The sequence below is a fragment of the Sardina pilchardus genome, chromosome 21 (assembly GCF_963854185.1).
Source record: "Sardina pilchardus chromosome 21, fSarPil1.1, whole genome shotgun sequence".
Lineage (NCBI taxonomy): Eukaryota > Metazoa > Chordata > Actinopteri > Clupeiformes > Clupeidae > Sardina > Sardina pilchardus.
Window position 1 is genome coordinate 3,001,267 of NC_085014.1, and position 17,608 is coordinate 3,018,874.

At 46.2% G+C, this 17,608-nt stretch overlaps 1 protein-coding gene across 5 annotated transcripts; it reads left to right on the forward strand.

Moving 5' to 3' along the window:
* Nucleotides 1-1,442: 1,442 nt before the first annotated feature.
* Nucleotides 1,443-17,270, forward strand: LOC134068744 (histone-lysine N-methyltransferase KMT5B-like). 5 transcript variants are annotated; one of them, XM_062524488.1, is made up of 10 exons: nucleotides 1,443-1,867; nucleotides 4,531-4,827; nucleotides 5,852-5,999; nucleotides 7,740-7,905; nucleotides 9,026-9,135; nucleotides 9,463-9,629; nucleotides 10,192-10,211; nucleotides 10,336-10,472; nucleotides 10,580-10,779; nucleotides 12,360-17,270. In XM_062524488.1, exons 2-10 carry the CDS (start codon nucleotides 4,644-4,646, stop codon nucleotides 14,066-14,068), a joined length of 2,841 nt encoding a protein of 946 aa, XP_062380472.1. In that variant the 5' UTR covers nucleotides 1,443-1,867; nucleotides 4,531-4,643; the 3' UTR covers nucleotides 14,069-17,270. The 5 variants fall into 5 exon arrangements, with proteins under 5 accessions (XP_062380472.1, XP_062380471.1, XP_062380470.1 ...); XM_062524487.1 differs by having other exon boundaries at nucleotides 4,534-4,827; XM_062524486.1 differs by lacking the exon at nucleotides 1,443-1,867 and adding an exon at nucleotides 2,065-2,806.
* The last annotated feature ends 338 nt before the right edge of the window (nucleotides 17,271-17,608 follow it).

Below are 17,608 nucleotides of genomic sequence, written 5' to 3' on the forward strand. Positions count from 1 at the left end.
GCCCTGGTTACACTCTCTGATTTCTGTGAACAGATTCATGCTTTCAAGATACCTGGAAAGAAAAAAATTCCCCAACTGCTTTAAGAGTTGACGATAGCAACTTTTACAACAAGATTTTGGTGTCAAGCATTGTGATGATTTTGATGTCAAGCATTGTGTTAAGGGCACCTCTCATAGCCTATATGGAGATCTTTGAAAGTATTTTTTTGCCACTTCTATTCTGTTACAGTACAAATTGTCCATATTGTTTTCTCTCCTAAGTGATGTTCTAAAGCAACAGTTCTCAAACTGTCTTTTCCCGCGTTGCCTACCACCTTCCACATCCTGACTTGGCTCGCGTACCCCCACCATCCGTCACATTAAAACATTACACATTCTATTGACGAATTCCAGGCATCATGTTTAATGGGAAACATTTAATTTTTAAAAGTTTGAGCATGTACTGTACCAATAGCCCATATTGAAATGCTAAAAGATGGCTGTGCATTCTACTTTGTGGGGTTTCATGGGTTTCAGCACATTTTGTAGGAGATACCTGGTCTAGTACATTTTGATGATTTATTTAGGCTACTGCAAAACACAATTCTCTTACAATTCTGATGGAAACATACAGTATATTTTGTCTCTCACTGCCACCTTTCCTGGATTGCAACCCATTTCGCAATATCCCTCTTTGGCTGTGCAACTTGTGTTGTGCACTTTTATAGCTAGGCTATAACAATTATTTTCATTAAAGTTTTATTGTGTTGATGATCCATATCATTCAGTGCAGATTATAACATTTAACACTTTCTGGTGTTACTTCTCAGTCTGTGTAGGGGGAGTGACACTGAAGTCTATCTGAGCGCCATTTTTACACTTCATGGAGTGTTGAATTAACAGAAAATATTGGGACAAAACAACTTAGTGTTAAAATGGATATAACTAGTGTTGATTAAACACTGTAAAGTACTACAGTATTGATATCACTGTTAACACACACTGATGACTTTGCCATGGCAGTATGCATTATTATCAGGCTATAATCAACTAGGCCTATCATTAGGATTGCCTATGTAGGCTATGGCCTGTTTCACTGTAGCCTGATTGATCCTTCTGCATCGAATCAACAGCATAGCCCCGCAGAGCTCTCTGCATCGCTGTAGGCCTATAGCCTACCCTCAAGCCGTTGGCTGATATGCACCCTATTGCATACACTCTTTATTATATGCATATTTCCATCTCCTCTCCAGTTGTAGACTATGTTGTTGACGACACAGCATCACTGTTAGTTCTCAACAATCCATTGTGTATCCTAGTCCTACTTGTCTGCTTGGATATTTGGAGGTTCATTATTAGAATATAACTGGGATTTTCTTCCCATTTAAAACTCATATTATTTATTTGCTTTTCTCTTCTTTTCGAAGCATGTAACATTTGTTGGCACTGGGTAGCATTCGTAGACCCATCAAGTTGTCTGAGTAGACTAGCTACATCTGAAGTTGTTGAGGTGTTTAAAGGGAAAGAGATTCGGGTTTGCGGCAACCACTTTTGTGCATCTCCGTGCAAGTATGCATTACTAGCTAACTGTAACATTTGTAAGGGATTCTTGCCTCCATACGAAGTGAATTGAACTGATGGATAAATAAGTCAAATAACCTGGAACTATGGCTGAGATTTAGAAGTCAGTGTATTCCAGACCACACAAACTATTTTTTTTATCCAACTCTAGCTAGCTAACGTTACACTGTGGGCTAACGTTAACTTACGTCCTTCTCTGGGCACAGTCTCACCGCCATCTTGAATTTTAATGTTTATTTCTGAGACTTTTTGTTTGTACACGCTGTGGAATAAGGGCTAAACACCGTTTATGAGAAGAAACACAAACGTAAGTAACTGCACCTCGTTGTTTTTTTGTCCACTGGTTTACAGTCAATATGCTTGCTGCAAGCTAACTTTAGCTAACGTTAGCTGTCAGTGGCTAACTGTTAGCAATGCAACTGACACTAACATTAGCTATCGTGGGCACGACTTTCCACTTAGCATGCCGCTAGTAAACCCCACTGTACTGAGCTAGCAGGGAAGCCAAGCTGGTCGTCGGTGGTACCGCTTTAGTTTGCCGTGAAACAGTCTGTTCGGAGTAATACATATGTTTAACTAGAGGCTTGTTTTGAAATATTAGCCTGGATTTGAGTGGGGAATTCGTCCTAATTCACCGAGATAGGACGATTGTCTCTGTACAGTAAACTGAAAGGTTACAGAAGGAAAGCTTGCTAGTTATTTTTGGCTTAGCTACCCATGATAGCCGGGTAGCCATGTAACTGTTAGCTATGCTAACGTTTGTTAGTTCAGATCATGCATATGCCTAGCTTCCCATAGTATGTTGGTTTAACGTCAACACGGTTGATTTAACACGCCGTTTAACAATAACGATAGCATGTTGATTATGCTTCATGTGAAGGTTTGTCGAGTTCTCATCTGACGTTACGATATGGTGCTAGTAACTATAACGTTAGCTTGCGATAACGTTAATGTATTGTGTCGTGGCATGGAAAAAATACAGGCATTGATTGTCTTTTCATCAACCAGTTCTGTTGCTGACGAGGTTAACGTTAGCACCGGCAAGTAACAGCAGTTCAGGAGGGCTCTTATGTGAAACAAGTTAGCTAAGCTTCCATTACCAGTGTTAATAACCTAACCAAACTAATCGGTGGTAAGTTTCTCGTTAGCTGCTGACCGTGGTGCTGGAGGAGGGTTTAATTAGCTAGGTTCTAGGGATATCCAGTTGATTGAGCCGAATCCCCTTGATGGAACGACAACTCGTTAGGTAAGTCTATGGACAGGACTGTGCTAAAATAACCCAACAATCGCTTGCTAGTTGCCGATTTGGTCATCGCCAGAGATTCCTTTCCAAGCTTTACCAGTGGTCAGCCTATGTGCATTTGAAGCTGTGCTAACAAGTTATCCTATTAAGTTGATCGACAAAAGTATCGATACCAGGTTTCTTTGCGGCGGTTGCTTAGACTGGATAACTTCAAACGTTATCGCATAATGTTGAAGTGTTGTGTGAGACTACCCAGCTTTAACGATACCCTGTATCAACATATCCCAGCACCATTCAGTTAGCTATTGTAATTATTTACCCTATTCGAACTACTTGTACGGTGACCCTAAGAAGTAACGTATAACCATAAAGTCAGATTATTAATGTAATGTCTTCATGGGTGTCTGGATTAGTAGTTAAGATCAATGAGTGATGTGCGATCACTGCAAGTAAATTAGGTGTACTGAGGTGGGTTGCTAAGCAGGGATGTAGATAACTTCGCTGCTTGACTCTGTTGTCTGTTGCTACAGATGTCAGTCAAGTTGCTAACATTTACGTTCTGGCAAGATCTGAGAATTCCCGATTCCGATTTCCTCTTTATTTCCAGTTGATGTTCTCGAGCATTTGTCAGGAATGTCAGATATTCGGTGGGTGTTATGATATAAAGACACGAAAGTGCTAACGTGCATCAATTTCACTTGCCAGTCAACGTTAGCAAGCCCTTAGCTATCGAGCTATGCTACATCGCTACACCAGTAGCAGCTCATTTACTTAATAATAATAATAATCATTATCAGGATCAATTTAACACAGTATTAGCAGGCTAACATCTACAAGCCGACCATACACATCATTTAACGTGCAAATGCTGGAAAATTAGCATCTGTCCTAACCAATAATCCTAACGTTATAGTCATATTAGGTGGCGTAGCTTGCTTATTATTGCGAAACTTGGTCTCTTTAAGTATCATCAACGGGACTTCGTACTTTGCATTCATTGTAGCTCGAACCAGGTAATGTATGATGATCTGAGGTGTGCCAATATTGTCTTGTCTTAAAGCAATATTACCAAATCCGTGCCGACTGTTGGCCATGCCGTTGTTGTTGGTCTGATCTCCACTATGGGGAGCTAACGTTCTATTTTGCTAACGGCCTTGACCAGTTTATGAAGTTGAATGCTTGCCTGTTGATGCATTGAGCTCAGTTTGTTAGCATTTTTAACAGATGTTGTAGTACAGATTACATTTCCTTTGTTTTTGTGTTGTCTTGCTCTGACTTTGTAGAGCGACCGTGAGTCTGAGAAAGGCACTTTTATCAACTATTAATCTCGCAGTGAACTCTTCAGAAACCTTTGTTATCATTGTTTCAATTACAAGTCAATGTGGTGATTTTGTGACTGTACCATGCATAAGGTACTGCCTGTTGTTATTAACCAAAGCTCAATCTAGAATGGGTCATATCAGTTTTCAATCACAGGCAGGGGTCAAAATTAACTTTTTGAATATTTACCAGCCAGAGACAGATGAACTGGTGAAATCCACCAGCCATTCAATAAGAAATATGTATTTTCTGTCTGAAATCTACCAGCCAACTTCAAGATTTACCAGCATTTGGCTGGTGGCTGGTGGCTGGTGCTAATTTTGAGCCCTGATCACAGGGCATTGTCTTTTTGTGGTTGAGTGATCGCCCACCTTTTGCTAACAGTAGCCTTCCCCCTCTGGTCCTAGCAGGCAGTGCCCCCTGGACCCCGGCCAGCCCCAGCAGCTCCCTCTCCTGCTGGCCTAGATGCCCCAGGCCCAGGCTGGCGGCCGGAGTGACGCGGTTGGGCGAAGCCGAGACCATGGTCCTGAATGGCAGGCGGCAGCAGAGCAGCCGCGTCTCCGGGCAGCAGGCGGCAGGGCAGGCCCGGCCCCCCTCCTCCACCTCCACCTCCTCCACCTCCTCCACCTCCACCTCCTCCCAGCGCTCCCAGCTACGGCACAGCAGGAGCTCCCCCAGCACACGCAGGGCCAGCCGCAGCCGCAGTGAGTAACGTCGGCCGTGCACTTACCGTAGCCACACTTCTCACAACGGTGTTCAGCCAGGAAAATGTGCCGGAGTTGTTTGGGCATGTTCCCATTGATATTGGGCAACCAGTTTTTTATCAGGAGAATTGTAATCATCAATAGGCACATTGTCATGATTATACCAGAGGAACAGCAATAACGTTATTGCTTTAAAAAGCTGTTCCATGTGTCATCAGGTATTGGATTCATTTTCATAAATTAGGGCGCATACTGGTTCAACCAGTTTGAGTTTCAACCAGTTAAATGCACTTGAATTGTCAATATGTTGGTAGTTTCATAACAACACTATCACAAGTTTACACTACAAATATTATGTGGGTGTGTCTGTTTTGACTACCTGTGTACCTTGTTTGTGCCTGTGGTGTGTTGTATGGTTCGGCATGGGAGTTATGGAAGGGGAACGGTGTGTGTGTGTGTGTGTGTTTGTGTATATGTTCCTGCTCCAACTCTGTATGTGTGTGATGTGTTAAATATCTGGACATGGGAGTTATGGAACTGTGTGTGTGTGTGTGTGTGTGTGTGTGTGTGTGTGTGTGTGTGTGTGTGTGTGTGTGTGTGTGTGTGTGTGTGTGTGTGTGTGTGTGTGTGTGTGTGTGTGTGTGTGTGTGTGTGTGTGTGTGTGTTCGTTCCTGTTCCGACTCTGTATGTATGTGCTGTGTTGTATATCTGGAAATGGGAGTTATGGAATGGGACTGGTGTGTGTGAGTGTACATGTGTGTGTGTGTATACCGTAATTTCCCGACTATTAGCCGCGGCTTATACATTGATTTTGCAAAATTTCTTCAGCTATGAGGTTAATACAGGGGGGCAGTTAATATGGTGTAAATATGGTTTTCTTTCTTTTAACTTGCATAAAACACTGTCCTGCGGCTTATACACAATGCGGCTTATATGCGGGAAATTACTGTATGTTCCTGTTCCGACTCTGTGTGTGTGTGTATATGTCCCTGTTCCGACTCTGTGTGTGTGTGTTGTGTTGTAGGGTTGGGTGCAGGGGCTCTTGAGGGGGAGCGGCGCCATGCCCTCTCCTCGGCGATGAAGGCCAGGGAGCTGTGTGAGAACGACGACCTGTCCACCTGCCTCATCGTCGACCCCTACCTGGGCTTCCAGACTCACAAGATGAACCCCAGGTACGCTCTCGGCACCTGGACACACAAGGCCATAGGCAGAAAGACAGATAGTTAGATACAGTTCAGAACAAAACTATTCATACCCCTGGCCAATATTGATTTCATGTATTGTATTTTTGTTTTAATCAGTATGCTTGTTCTGACTAAAAATGACACATGCCGCAGTGTGGTAGAAACGTGGAATCAGAAAAAGAAGCATTTTTGCATTTTCACATTGAACATTTTTATGAAAAATGGCATGTCCAAAATTATTCATACCCTTTCTAAATAATCATTGGAAACATCTTTATTTGCCATCACTGCTCTCAAAATGGTATCTTATGATATCTGCCAAGCCTCTCCGTGACTCCACAATGATTGTAGACAGCACCTTTTTAGCAGCAATCTGGGTTTTGAGGCAGGAACGATTCTTTGCCATCACTCTGGCCCTGTGCTCACTTTTCTGATGGATTGAGGTCTGGAGTCAATCTGGGCTGGGCCACTCGATAAGTACTCATAAGTACTCATAAGTTAATATTGCTCTCTGTTAGATTAGTTCTGCATGAAATAGTGTAAAACTACATATAGATGATATACAAGTGTATAAATACAAATAATATTTAAATTTAAACAATATATGAGTATATATATAAGTAATAGTAATAATAATAACAATAATCTTTAACATAAGCCCTTTTTCCATTAAAAAGTTAATTCGCTTAAAAACGATGCGCATCAAAAGTTAGTGCGACAAATGTGATGGAAAATGGCTTATATCGCTCTAACCTCGGTTTTGTCGTGATAAGTTAATTCGCTCGCCAGAGGTGGTTTAAGGAGAGTTAAATCGATATAAATGTGATGGAAAAGGTTTGTAGCGATATAAGTTACTGTGACGCCTGCTCAGAATGTTCACAAAGTCGGCGCAAAAAATTGAGTTCTGTCTCGCGCATACAAAAACAATTACCTCACAATGGTGTACCACTTGCTACCTTTGATTAATTCGCTAGAAGTGTTCCATTCGCTACAAGTGTTGATGGAAAACCATCTAGCGCAGTAGAAATATGCGCATTAACAGGGCTCTGATGACATCATTTTAAATCGCTAGAATTGTTCTTTTGAATGGAAAACCGTCTTGGCGCTTCTTATATCGCTAAAACATAATTCGCTTTAAGAGTTAATGCGCTTGAAAATCTGATGGAAAAAGGACTATAGTTACAAATTGCTTGACGTAGAAGAATACACAGAACAAAAACAAAACAAAAATTAAAAGTCTAAAAGCAATACAAAATTGGCAAAAATAATTAAAAATAATGAATAATAATACATACACAAAAATGATGTCTAGATGTGCATAATAAACTTAGGTGCAGTAGCCGCTGAGATGATTAGTCTCCTCTCCAAATCCAATGGGGAGTCATTGGACAGTGTTATTGCGGTGGGCACAAATGACTTCCGGTAGCTGTCCTTTGTTCCCGTGAAGTCGGACAAGCCACCAACGGAGCACACTCTACTGTTTAAAAAATAAATAAAAGTGTGCAACATACCTGACCTTCTGTATCTGTAATGCTATGCAATGCAGTATCGGTATTTGTAATGTAGCTACAAATTCTTGTAGTTTAGTGTAGTTTGTAGTTTACGATATAAAGTATGTTTTCCCCCTAAAATAATGCAATGTATCCTGTAACATTCATGTAATGTTCAGGTTCATGCATTTGTTAACCTTCTCTTGTGACGTGATTCTGTGATATTTCTGTCCTTTAGGTTTCGGCCAATCAAAGGCAGACAGGAGGAGCTGAAGGATGTGATTGAGCGCTTCAAGAAGCACGACAACCTGGAGAAAGCCTTCAAGGCCCTGACGGCAGGAGACTGGACCCGCAGCCACCTCCAGCACAAGAGCAAGGCCCAGGAGAAACTCTTCAAAGAGCACGTGGGTCCCCAGGAGTCGAGGATGCAAACATCTGTGTTGTCCCTCACACCGTAATAGAAGATGTACTCGGGTTAGAGGCTCATACAGGCTTAGGTTAGAGGGATCATTAAAAAAAAACACACACACACACACATCCATAAATAATATGCTAAGCTGAATTATCAGGCAGTGACAGCCTGTTTGCCATGCATATAAATGTGCTCTGTTGTGCTCTGAGCACACACACACACACACACACACACACACACACACACACACACACACACACACACACACACACACACACAGTGACTCACTGCCTCATAGTCACCATACACTAAATGAGAAGAGTGATGCTCAAAATGTACAGTTTCCAGTCCGTTCCTATTCTGCGGGACTGCCACATGATAATGAGATCGATATGACCCATCCACCTTGCCATTCCAGCTAAAGCTGTTGAGCAATCACACACTATGATGCTCACTGTTCAACAGGTCACCTGGTCATCACCATTCAAATCAGCACATGGAAAGGGTCAGCAGCCAAAACTATATTGTAGAGCCTGTATCCAACATGCACTATATTGCCAAAAGTATTGGGTCACCTGCCTTCATATGAACTTCAGTCACATTCTATTCTTAATCCATATACCTCTCTATATCCTATTCTATAAACACATTCCTAAACTTTGTCGAAAGCCATCCCAGAAGAGTTGAAGCTGTCATAGCTGCAAAGGGTGGACTGACGTCATATTAAACCCTTTGGATTAAGAATAGGATGTGACTGAAGTTCATATGGGGTTCAAGGTAGGCTACCCAATACTTTTGGCAATATAGTGTATGTGTGTCCGAGCATTTCAAATGGACAGGCTCCAGTGTCTCTTTAAAGTACCTATTGATGCCAGCCTGCCAAACCATCTACCAGCGCATGTGGACATTAATGTTGTCGCTTACAGTGTAGCATACACTAGTACTCAGCTGATTATCAATATTATGGCTGTGTAGGAGATGTATTAAATAGGTGCTGCCAAAAACATGCGTTTTGAGAGACGCATGCCCTACATCTATTTAAATGTCACACTTAAATTAGATATCTGATCAAATGTTCTTGTTTTTTTTTTGTTTGTTTGTTTGTTTCGCAGGTATTTGTTTACTTGCGCACGTTTTCAACAAACAGCGGGTTCGAGATTTTACCCTGTAACCGTTACTCGTCAGAGATGAACGGAGCCAAAATCGTTGCAACTAAAGAGTGGTAAGAGCCTACAGCAAGCTAAGCACTACGTTTACATGGTACTGACATAAGAGCTAAGTGAACACTAGGTTGAAATAGCACGGATGGAACCGCAAGCTAAACACTAGGTTTATACGGCACTTATATAATGCCAAACTACCTGAGCTACGCTACACCTTTGAAAAGGGCAGGGATTATTCACAGAACTACAAAATGGAGAGTTAGCATCACAGTGACGTGCATCCATACAGATTCAGGGGGGGGGAAATATCTGTTCCTTTGAGAGCGATTGTGCTTGTGATTGTGTTTGATGTGCAGCGTGTGCTCCTTGCTGTGTGGTCTCTGCAGGAAGCGCAATGATAAGATTGAGTTTCTGGTGGGCTGCATCGCCGAGATGTCCGCCAGCGAGGAGAAGAACCTCCTGCGGCACGGCGAGAACGACTTCAGCGTCATGTACTCCACGCGCAAGAACTGCGCTCAGCTGTGGTTGGGGCCCGCTGCGTTCATCAACCATGGTACACACACACACACACACACACACACACACACACACACACACACAATCCTGTTAAACCAGAGATCTCCATTCTCTCTGATTCGTTATCAACCATGGAATGGGCATATATATACACACCGTTTGGTAAAGTCAACCATAGTATGCACACACACACACACACACACACACACACACACACACACACACACACACACACACACACACACACACACACACACACCTGTTAGTGATACCAGCATGCGCCCACACACACAAAAACCTGTTAGTGATACCAGCATGCACACACACTCACATACCTGCCAGTGATACCAGAGACCCCATCCTTCTCATATTAGGTCGGATACAAAACAATGTGACCTATTACCCACCGATTCTTTCCCATCTAAAAGATACACAAGTATTTTACCTAAATTATTCAGTGATTTGAATCAGAAAAAGCCTTCTCCTTGTCGTTCTTGTATTTTAAGCTGATGTGTGTCTTTTGACTTGGACGGAGGTTTGTTCATATATTTGTCCATATAACAGTTTTTTTTTTTGTTGTTTCCTCCATTGAATTTCAGACTGCCGGCCAAACTGTAAGGTACGTTTTCTCTGAGATCCTAGCTCTGATTTTTCCGCCTTCCATACACCGAGCTGCATGTTTGTGTACAGGCTTGTTTGCAGGCATGTGTACTCGTCGCCTAAGAACGTTTTTTCTTCTCCAGTTCGTCTCCACAGGCAGAGACACAGCGTGCGTCAAAGTTCTCCGAGACACCGAGCCAGGCGAGGAAATCTCTTGTTACTACGGAGACGGCTTCTTTGGGGACAACAATGAGTATTGTGAATGCTACACCTGTGAAAGGTATCCATCAGCACCAGCCTTTGTTATAATGACACAATCAGAGGTGTTATTTTAATAATTAAAATGTCATCATAATTGTGTGTGTGTGTGTGTGTGTGTGTTTCCAGACGAGGCACGGGAGCGTTCAAGTCGAAGGCTGGTCTGCCGGTGGTGGCTCCGGTCATCAACAGCAAGTACGCCCTGCGGGAAACGGACCGCCGGCTCAACCGGCTCAAGAAGATGGGCGAGAGCAGCCAGCACTCAGACACACACTCCGTTGGCTCGCACACCGACGCCGAGACTCAGGAATCACCACAGACACATTCATGTAAGCAGCTCACACGCACACACACACACACACACACACACACACACACACACACACACACACTCTCTCAACTTTCTTAAATACACACTCCGTTGGCTCGCACACCGACGCCGAGACTCAGGAATCACCACAGACACATTCATGTAAGCAGCACACGCGCACACACACACACACACACACACACACACACACTCTCTCAACATTCTTAAATACACACTCCGTTGGCTCGCACACCGACGCCGAGACTCAGGAATCACCACAGACACATTCATGTAAGCAGCTCACACACACACACACACACACACACACACACACACACACACTCTCTCTCAACATTCTTAAATACACACTCCGTTGGCTCGCACACCGACGCCGAGACTCAGGAATCACCACAGACACATTCATGTAAGCAGCACACACACGCACACACACACACACACACATACACAACATTCTTATACACACACTCTGTGGGCTTACACACTGATGCTGAGACTCAAGAATAACCACATAACTCATATTAAGCTGATCAGGTGACACACAGTTTGGTAACACTGACTAATGAATCACAGAATCAGCTACACACACACACACACACACAGTTTAGACACTACGTGGTACAGGCTGAGGCATGCTGGCATACACACAGACACAGACACAGACACAGACACAGACACAGACACAGACACAGACACAGACACAGACACAGACACAGACACAGACACACACACACACACACACACACACACACACTTCACATGATGTTATTGTTGAAGCGCACTCACGTGAGCACCATGAGCAGGAACACATCAGTTCTCATAATCACATGTCATCACGCGTAATGACCTGCATGATCTCACTCACGGCCCCTCGGCCCCTCGGCCCCACGCAGCCGCTGAGCGGAGCAGTCTCACTGACATGACGGGACATGTTTGCCGGTTAGGTTATCTTGCTCTCTGTGTGTTACACACTAGATCTCACACTTTACACACACATGTGAATTTCTAGTGAAAAGCCTGAAAATTCTGTTTTGATGTTTTGCTTTTGACAAACTGAAAGTTGGAAAAATAATTCAAGGTCAGAGTTAAAATCCCAACAAAAAGAAAACAATTACAAGAACGAAAAAAAAAAAAAACTTGAGGGAGCGTGAGTGAGTGAGTGAGTGAGTGAGTGAGTGAGTGAGTGAGTGAGTGAGTGAGTGAGTGAGTGAGTGAGTGAGTGAGTGAGTGAGTGAGTGAGTGAGTGAGTGAGTGAGTGAGTGAGAGACAGAGTGAGTGAGAGAGAGAGAGACAGAGTGAGTGAGAGAGAGAGAGACAGAGTGAGTGAGTGAGTGAGAGAGAGACAGAGTGAGTGAGAGAGAGAGAGACAGAGTGAGAGAGAGAGAGACAGAGTGAGTGAGAGACGGAGAGAGAGACAGAGTGAGAGAGAGACGGAGAGAGAGACAGAGTGAGAGAGAGACGGAGAGAGAGAGATGGAGAGAGAGAGTCCCCCTGTAAAGCAGCACTGTGGTCTCTAGTGTGAGTGTTGTATCCGATGCAGCAGTGGAATGAACCCCTCTTGTTGTTGTTCCGCCCCCTCAGCAGCGCAGAAACGCTTCCCTAGCCCCGGCCTGAGGCTGAGCCGCACCCGCAGCAGGACCCAGACCCGGCAGAACCAGAACTCTCTGTCCAAACCTTCCAGCTCTACCTCACCCTCCAAAGCTGCTACGGCGCCCCCGGCCGGCAGCAGCAGCGCTAACAGCGGGCGTCGGCTGTCCAAGAGGCACCATCGCTCCCGGTCCAAACGGGCCCCTCCCACCCACCACCCCCCCGCTGCTCCGGCCCCCGCCCCCACCAGCGTCCGGCTGCGCAGCCAGGGCCGCGTGCGAGGGGGGGGGGTCCAGCACAAGACCCCCCCGGCCCCCCCGCCCCCCCCGCCCAGGGCCACCAGGCTGACGCTCTGCCACAGCATCAAGCAGGAAGCGCTGGAGCTCGGGGTGGGCGTGGAGGCGTGCGGCTACAGGACTCGCAGGCTGACGCGCACGCTTCTGAAGGAGCAGCAGGAGGCGGCCGGCAGGGCTGAGGTCGGGGTCGGGGGGGTCGCCGTGGGGTCAGGGGTCAAGCACGAGCCCCACGTTCCAGACACCACGCACCTGGGCGGGATGGTCATCAAGACGGAGCCCGCGGACATGGAGGAGTACCTCCAGCACGGGTCGGGTGTGGCCCCGCCCAGCCAGGACCTCCCAGCCAATCACAGCCTGCAGGCAGCGCCGCGACGGGTGACCCGTCTGCGATCTGATAGGACAGTTAAACAGGAAGAGGAGGGCACTCTTTGCCCTCCACCGTTCCCCCCTCCAAAGTCTTGCCCCTCCCCTTCCCCTTCCCCTTCCCCTAGCCTCGGGGTTCTCAGCCAATCAGTCGTTTCGAAAGACTTGAATCCCCGCGGAAACGGCTCCTCGTCGAGCCGCAAGGGGAAGAAGAAGCGGAAGCACCGACTGGTGCGCTACGACGCGCTGCTCATCGAGGACAGCAGCGGCATCCCCAAGCTCACCCTCCGCCGGCGCAACCACAGCGGCAGCGGCCGGCGCAAGAGTCGCACGAAGGCCTCGGCGAGCGCGTCGTCGTCGTCGACGTCGACGTCGACCTCTCAGAAGAGCCACCGGCGGCCCGCCTCCCCGTCCTCGTCGTCCTCCTCCAAGATCAGCATCAAGTTCCGCAAGAAGCGGCACGCGGACTGGGGCGACGCCTACGTGGCGCACCTCAACAACGGCTTCGGCCCCAACGGCGGCAACGGCGGCGTCTCGCACGGCAACCGCAGCCACTCCCACACCAAGCTGAAGATCCAGCTGAAGCGCGAGGAGGAGGAGGAGGAGCAGCAGGTGACGCAGTCGCACACGGCGCTCGGACCCCCCGCCACCGCGCTCAGCGCCGCCACGCCACCAGGAGGCGCCAGAGAGCCGCTGCTGCAGCAGCAACAGCAGCAGCAACAACAACAACAGCAACAACAGCAGCAACAACAACAACAACAACAACAGCATCAAAAGCAGCAGAAGAAACGCGACTCCAGAAAACGCGACAGCAGGAAACACCGCGCCCACCCGCCCCCAGCCCCTACGCTCTCCTCCTCCTCCTCCTCAGAGGAAGAGGAAGAGGAGGAAGAGGAGGAGGACGACGATGACGCGGACGACTTTGACGACTTCTTCCCGCTGCCGGCGCCCAAGCGCCTGCGGCTGATCCTGGGGAAGGATTCCATCGACATTGACATCTCCTCCAGGAGGAGACAGGACCAGGCGCTCCGCCTTCACACCTGACCCCGCCCCCTTCATGGGTCACATGACCTGAGCCCCTCGGTGCGTAGCACCGCCCACAATCAGCCCCGCAGGTGTTGATGTAAAAAAAAAAAAAAGGTTTTTAGTCTTCGGGAGGACCTGTTGTGTATGAACCTCTCAATCAAGTCAGTGGACATTCTGTAAATTATACAATGAAAAAAAGAGATCATACCATAAGTCAAAGCACTTCTGTTTTGTAAGATAAAAAAAGGAAGATGTAGAATATATAAGTGTTGGTAAAAGCTGCCCATGCAGATTTATATAAATATATAATTTTTTCTGTTTTTTTTTTTTTTTTTTTCTATTGTCATTTGCTTTGGTGCTGTTTTTTTTCTTTCTTTTGTTGAAACTGAATCTGTTTGTTGAAAGGTTGTGGAAGATGACCTTTGGCATGCTGATGTTAAGAGGGAAATGGGATGTCAAAGGAAAGCTGGGTCCAGAGATGCCCCTTCACAACCCCACGGTGCTGGAGTGTGTGAGGGCTTTGTGTTCCTAAGACATATCCCCCTCCCCACCCCTTCCATCACTCACACACACACACACACACACACACACACACACACACACACACACACACACACACACACACACAGTCAGAGTCAGCTTAGACACTACACGCTACAGGTTGAGGCATGCTGGCGCACACACACACACACACACACACACACACACACGTGACTCCTGTGTGGTAGGACCTTCACCAATAAATAAATACATAAACATAAGTATAAATATGAATAAATACGAGGACACGTGCCAGTACATCTCTAGCAGCAGTGTCCAGACAAGTCTTAGCTAGCATCACAGATTGATTTGAAAGTTTGTGATCTGATGGGCACTGTGTGTCCCCTCTATGGACCAGATCACCATATCAGTGCTCTGTGGTTCACATGACCACATCAGCCCTACTATCACATCATGCATTTTTAATGGCCATTCCTTTTTGATCACACACACACACACTTACATACACTTGGAATGATAATGCTCTTGGATATGTCTGAGGGAATGCAAAGCCCTCTGGCACACTCAAACACTACACACGTAGGACTCCAATGGTGCTGTTGGATATGTAATAATGGACACACACACACACACACACGTACGTGTACACACACAGGAGTCGATGTGGTGCAGTTGGACATGTACACCTCACACAAACACACACATAGTCAGCAGGGTGAGACCAACTGACTGAACTCCTCAGACTGTGTGTGTGTGTGTGTGTGTGTGTGTGTGTGTATGTGTGCAAGCGCAAGAGACTGAGTTGGTAAATGAAAACTGTGTCGCTGCATCATGGTCTGAAAGCTGACAGGAACTTTCGTAGAGAGTCAAACAGTACTGGGAGATTTTTGTTGTTGTCGTTGTTCTGTATAAGGTATATCATTTTGGATGTTTATTTTTTACATGTCACCAATTCCAGGAAAAGTGTTTGTTTTACCTGCTGAAGTAACTTAGACTGGTGCATCTCCCTTCGTCTGTTTTACAGAGAGGTCCAGGCAGCTCACCCCACGGCCCCCAGTCAGTCAGCATCCACAGCAATGTGAACCCCCCAGTACAGCTACAGTAATCAACCACACAGGAAGTGATGTAATGTGAACCCCCCAGTACAGCTACAGTAATCAACCACACAGGAAGTGATGTAATGTGAACCCCTTTCTCCCCCCCCCCCCCCCCCCCCCCAGTACAGGCTACAATAATCACCACACAGGAAGTAATGAAATGTGAATCTCCCCAGGGCTGACACAACAACCACCACACAGGAAGTGGTGGTGGTGGTTGTTGTGTCTGGTGGCACCTGCTTTTACTATCATGTATAGCACAACATGTGTATAATTCAGCCATGAGTCATTTTGACGGAGGTCTTTAGAGGGTACAAGAACCCAGTTCTAAAGGAAGAATCTAGCACATAGAACACCAAAATGTTGAAGGTTGGGTTCTGCACAGTTAGTATGTGTGTGTATGATCTTGGACACTATGGAATCCACTGCTGTAGACGTGGTGCTCCCATGGGCTTGTAAACGTTGCTCTGCGGTCTGACCATATCTCATCATGAGTCCGATTTGAAAGTGTACAAGTTCCTCATCATAGACCTGTTGGACTGGAACACTACTGGTTTTAATATGCATCTGAGTCCAGTGCGGACGGGTCCGGCTCCGCTCGGAACCCGCTTGGACTGGACCTGTATGGTTTTTAACAGCATCACACAGCCATTTCCACACAGCACTTGGTGCCTTAAGCGACTCCGACTCCAGGATGCGAACATCATCATCTCCATCTGACAGGACTCAAGCCCCCAGCAGCGGGAAATCCTCATTCACTGTCTGGCCACCGAAAACCCTCTCCCCCATGGTGTCTGTCTGTCTGTCTGTCTGTCTGTCTGTGTGCCTGTTTGTCTGTCTGTATTTGTATGTATGTGTGTGTGTGTGTGTGTGCATGTGTTTGGGCGTGTGTGTGTGTGTGTGTGTGTGTGTGTGTGTGTGTGTGTGTGTGTGTGTGTGTGTGTGTGTGTGTGTGTATATATATGCTGAATGTTTGGACCCCTTTCCCTACATAGCAGCTGCCTGTGGCTCTGGTCTGATCCGGTGCTGATCTGACACGGGTCTGGCACTGACCCGCTATTGGTCCAATTAGTCTCAGATCCAGTCCTCGTATGGTGTGGGCCTGGTGCCGACCCTGGTACCGTGCTGGTCTGGCCCTGTGCTGTTCTGAGTCTGCTGTTATCTGGGACCTCTGCTTTGTTGTTCATCTCACCAGCAGTAGGCCCCGTGTGCGTGTGTGTGTGTGCGTGCGTGTGTATGTGTGTGTGTGCGCGTGCGTTTCTATGTCCAGACCTATGCTGACTCTTGGCCAGAACAGAACCGTATCTCAGCCAGGTCGGCCCCCGCAGCCAGCTGCCCCCCCACCCCCCACCCTCTCTCTCTCTGTCTCCGCTCGGCTTCACTCGATCCTCCAGCTGTCCCCTCCATCGCCCCTTGTACAGACGTCTGTGGGAAAGATCCCTTTTAAAGACTGTGTGAATAGTTTGCTGATAAGCAAGTGTTACAAGGACACAGGTGACACTGACCCAGAGTTTTGAAGAGACAGTGACAAAACTGTCTTATCGTGTACAACATGCGGACATATTGTACTTATTTAACAGTTTTGAATACTTGAAAGCAAGATAAAAGTTTCTTTGCGAAAAAAAAAAAATCAGTCTCCTGTGTTACTGTATGAAGAAAGAAAAAAAATACTGTGTATTTATTTGTGACCTTTTCCATGCCTCTTTTTTCTCCTGTTGCTGACCAGCAGGTTCTTTCAAGAGCAAGTTTCAGAAGGGAAATTGAAACATAAATTGGTCACCCACGGCTGTCTGAATAGTGTTTCTCCAAAACTACTTGAAATTGCTCTTGTGGATAAGGTGCCACAACTTTAAGAATAGGCCTAGCCTATTTGCAGTGGCAGCGCAAATCTTCCTTTTTTTTGCCACAAAAGAACCCTTGTTCAATTTCATTGAACATACTAAATCTCAGGGGACCTTTA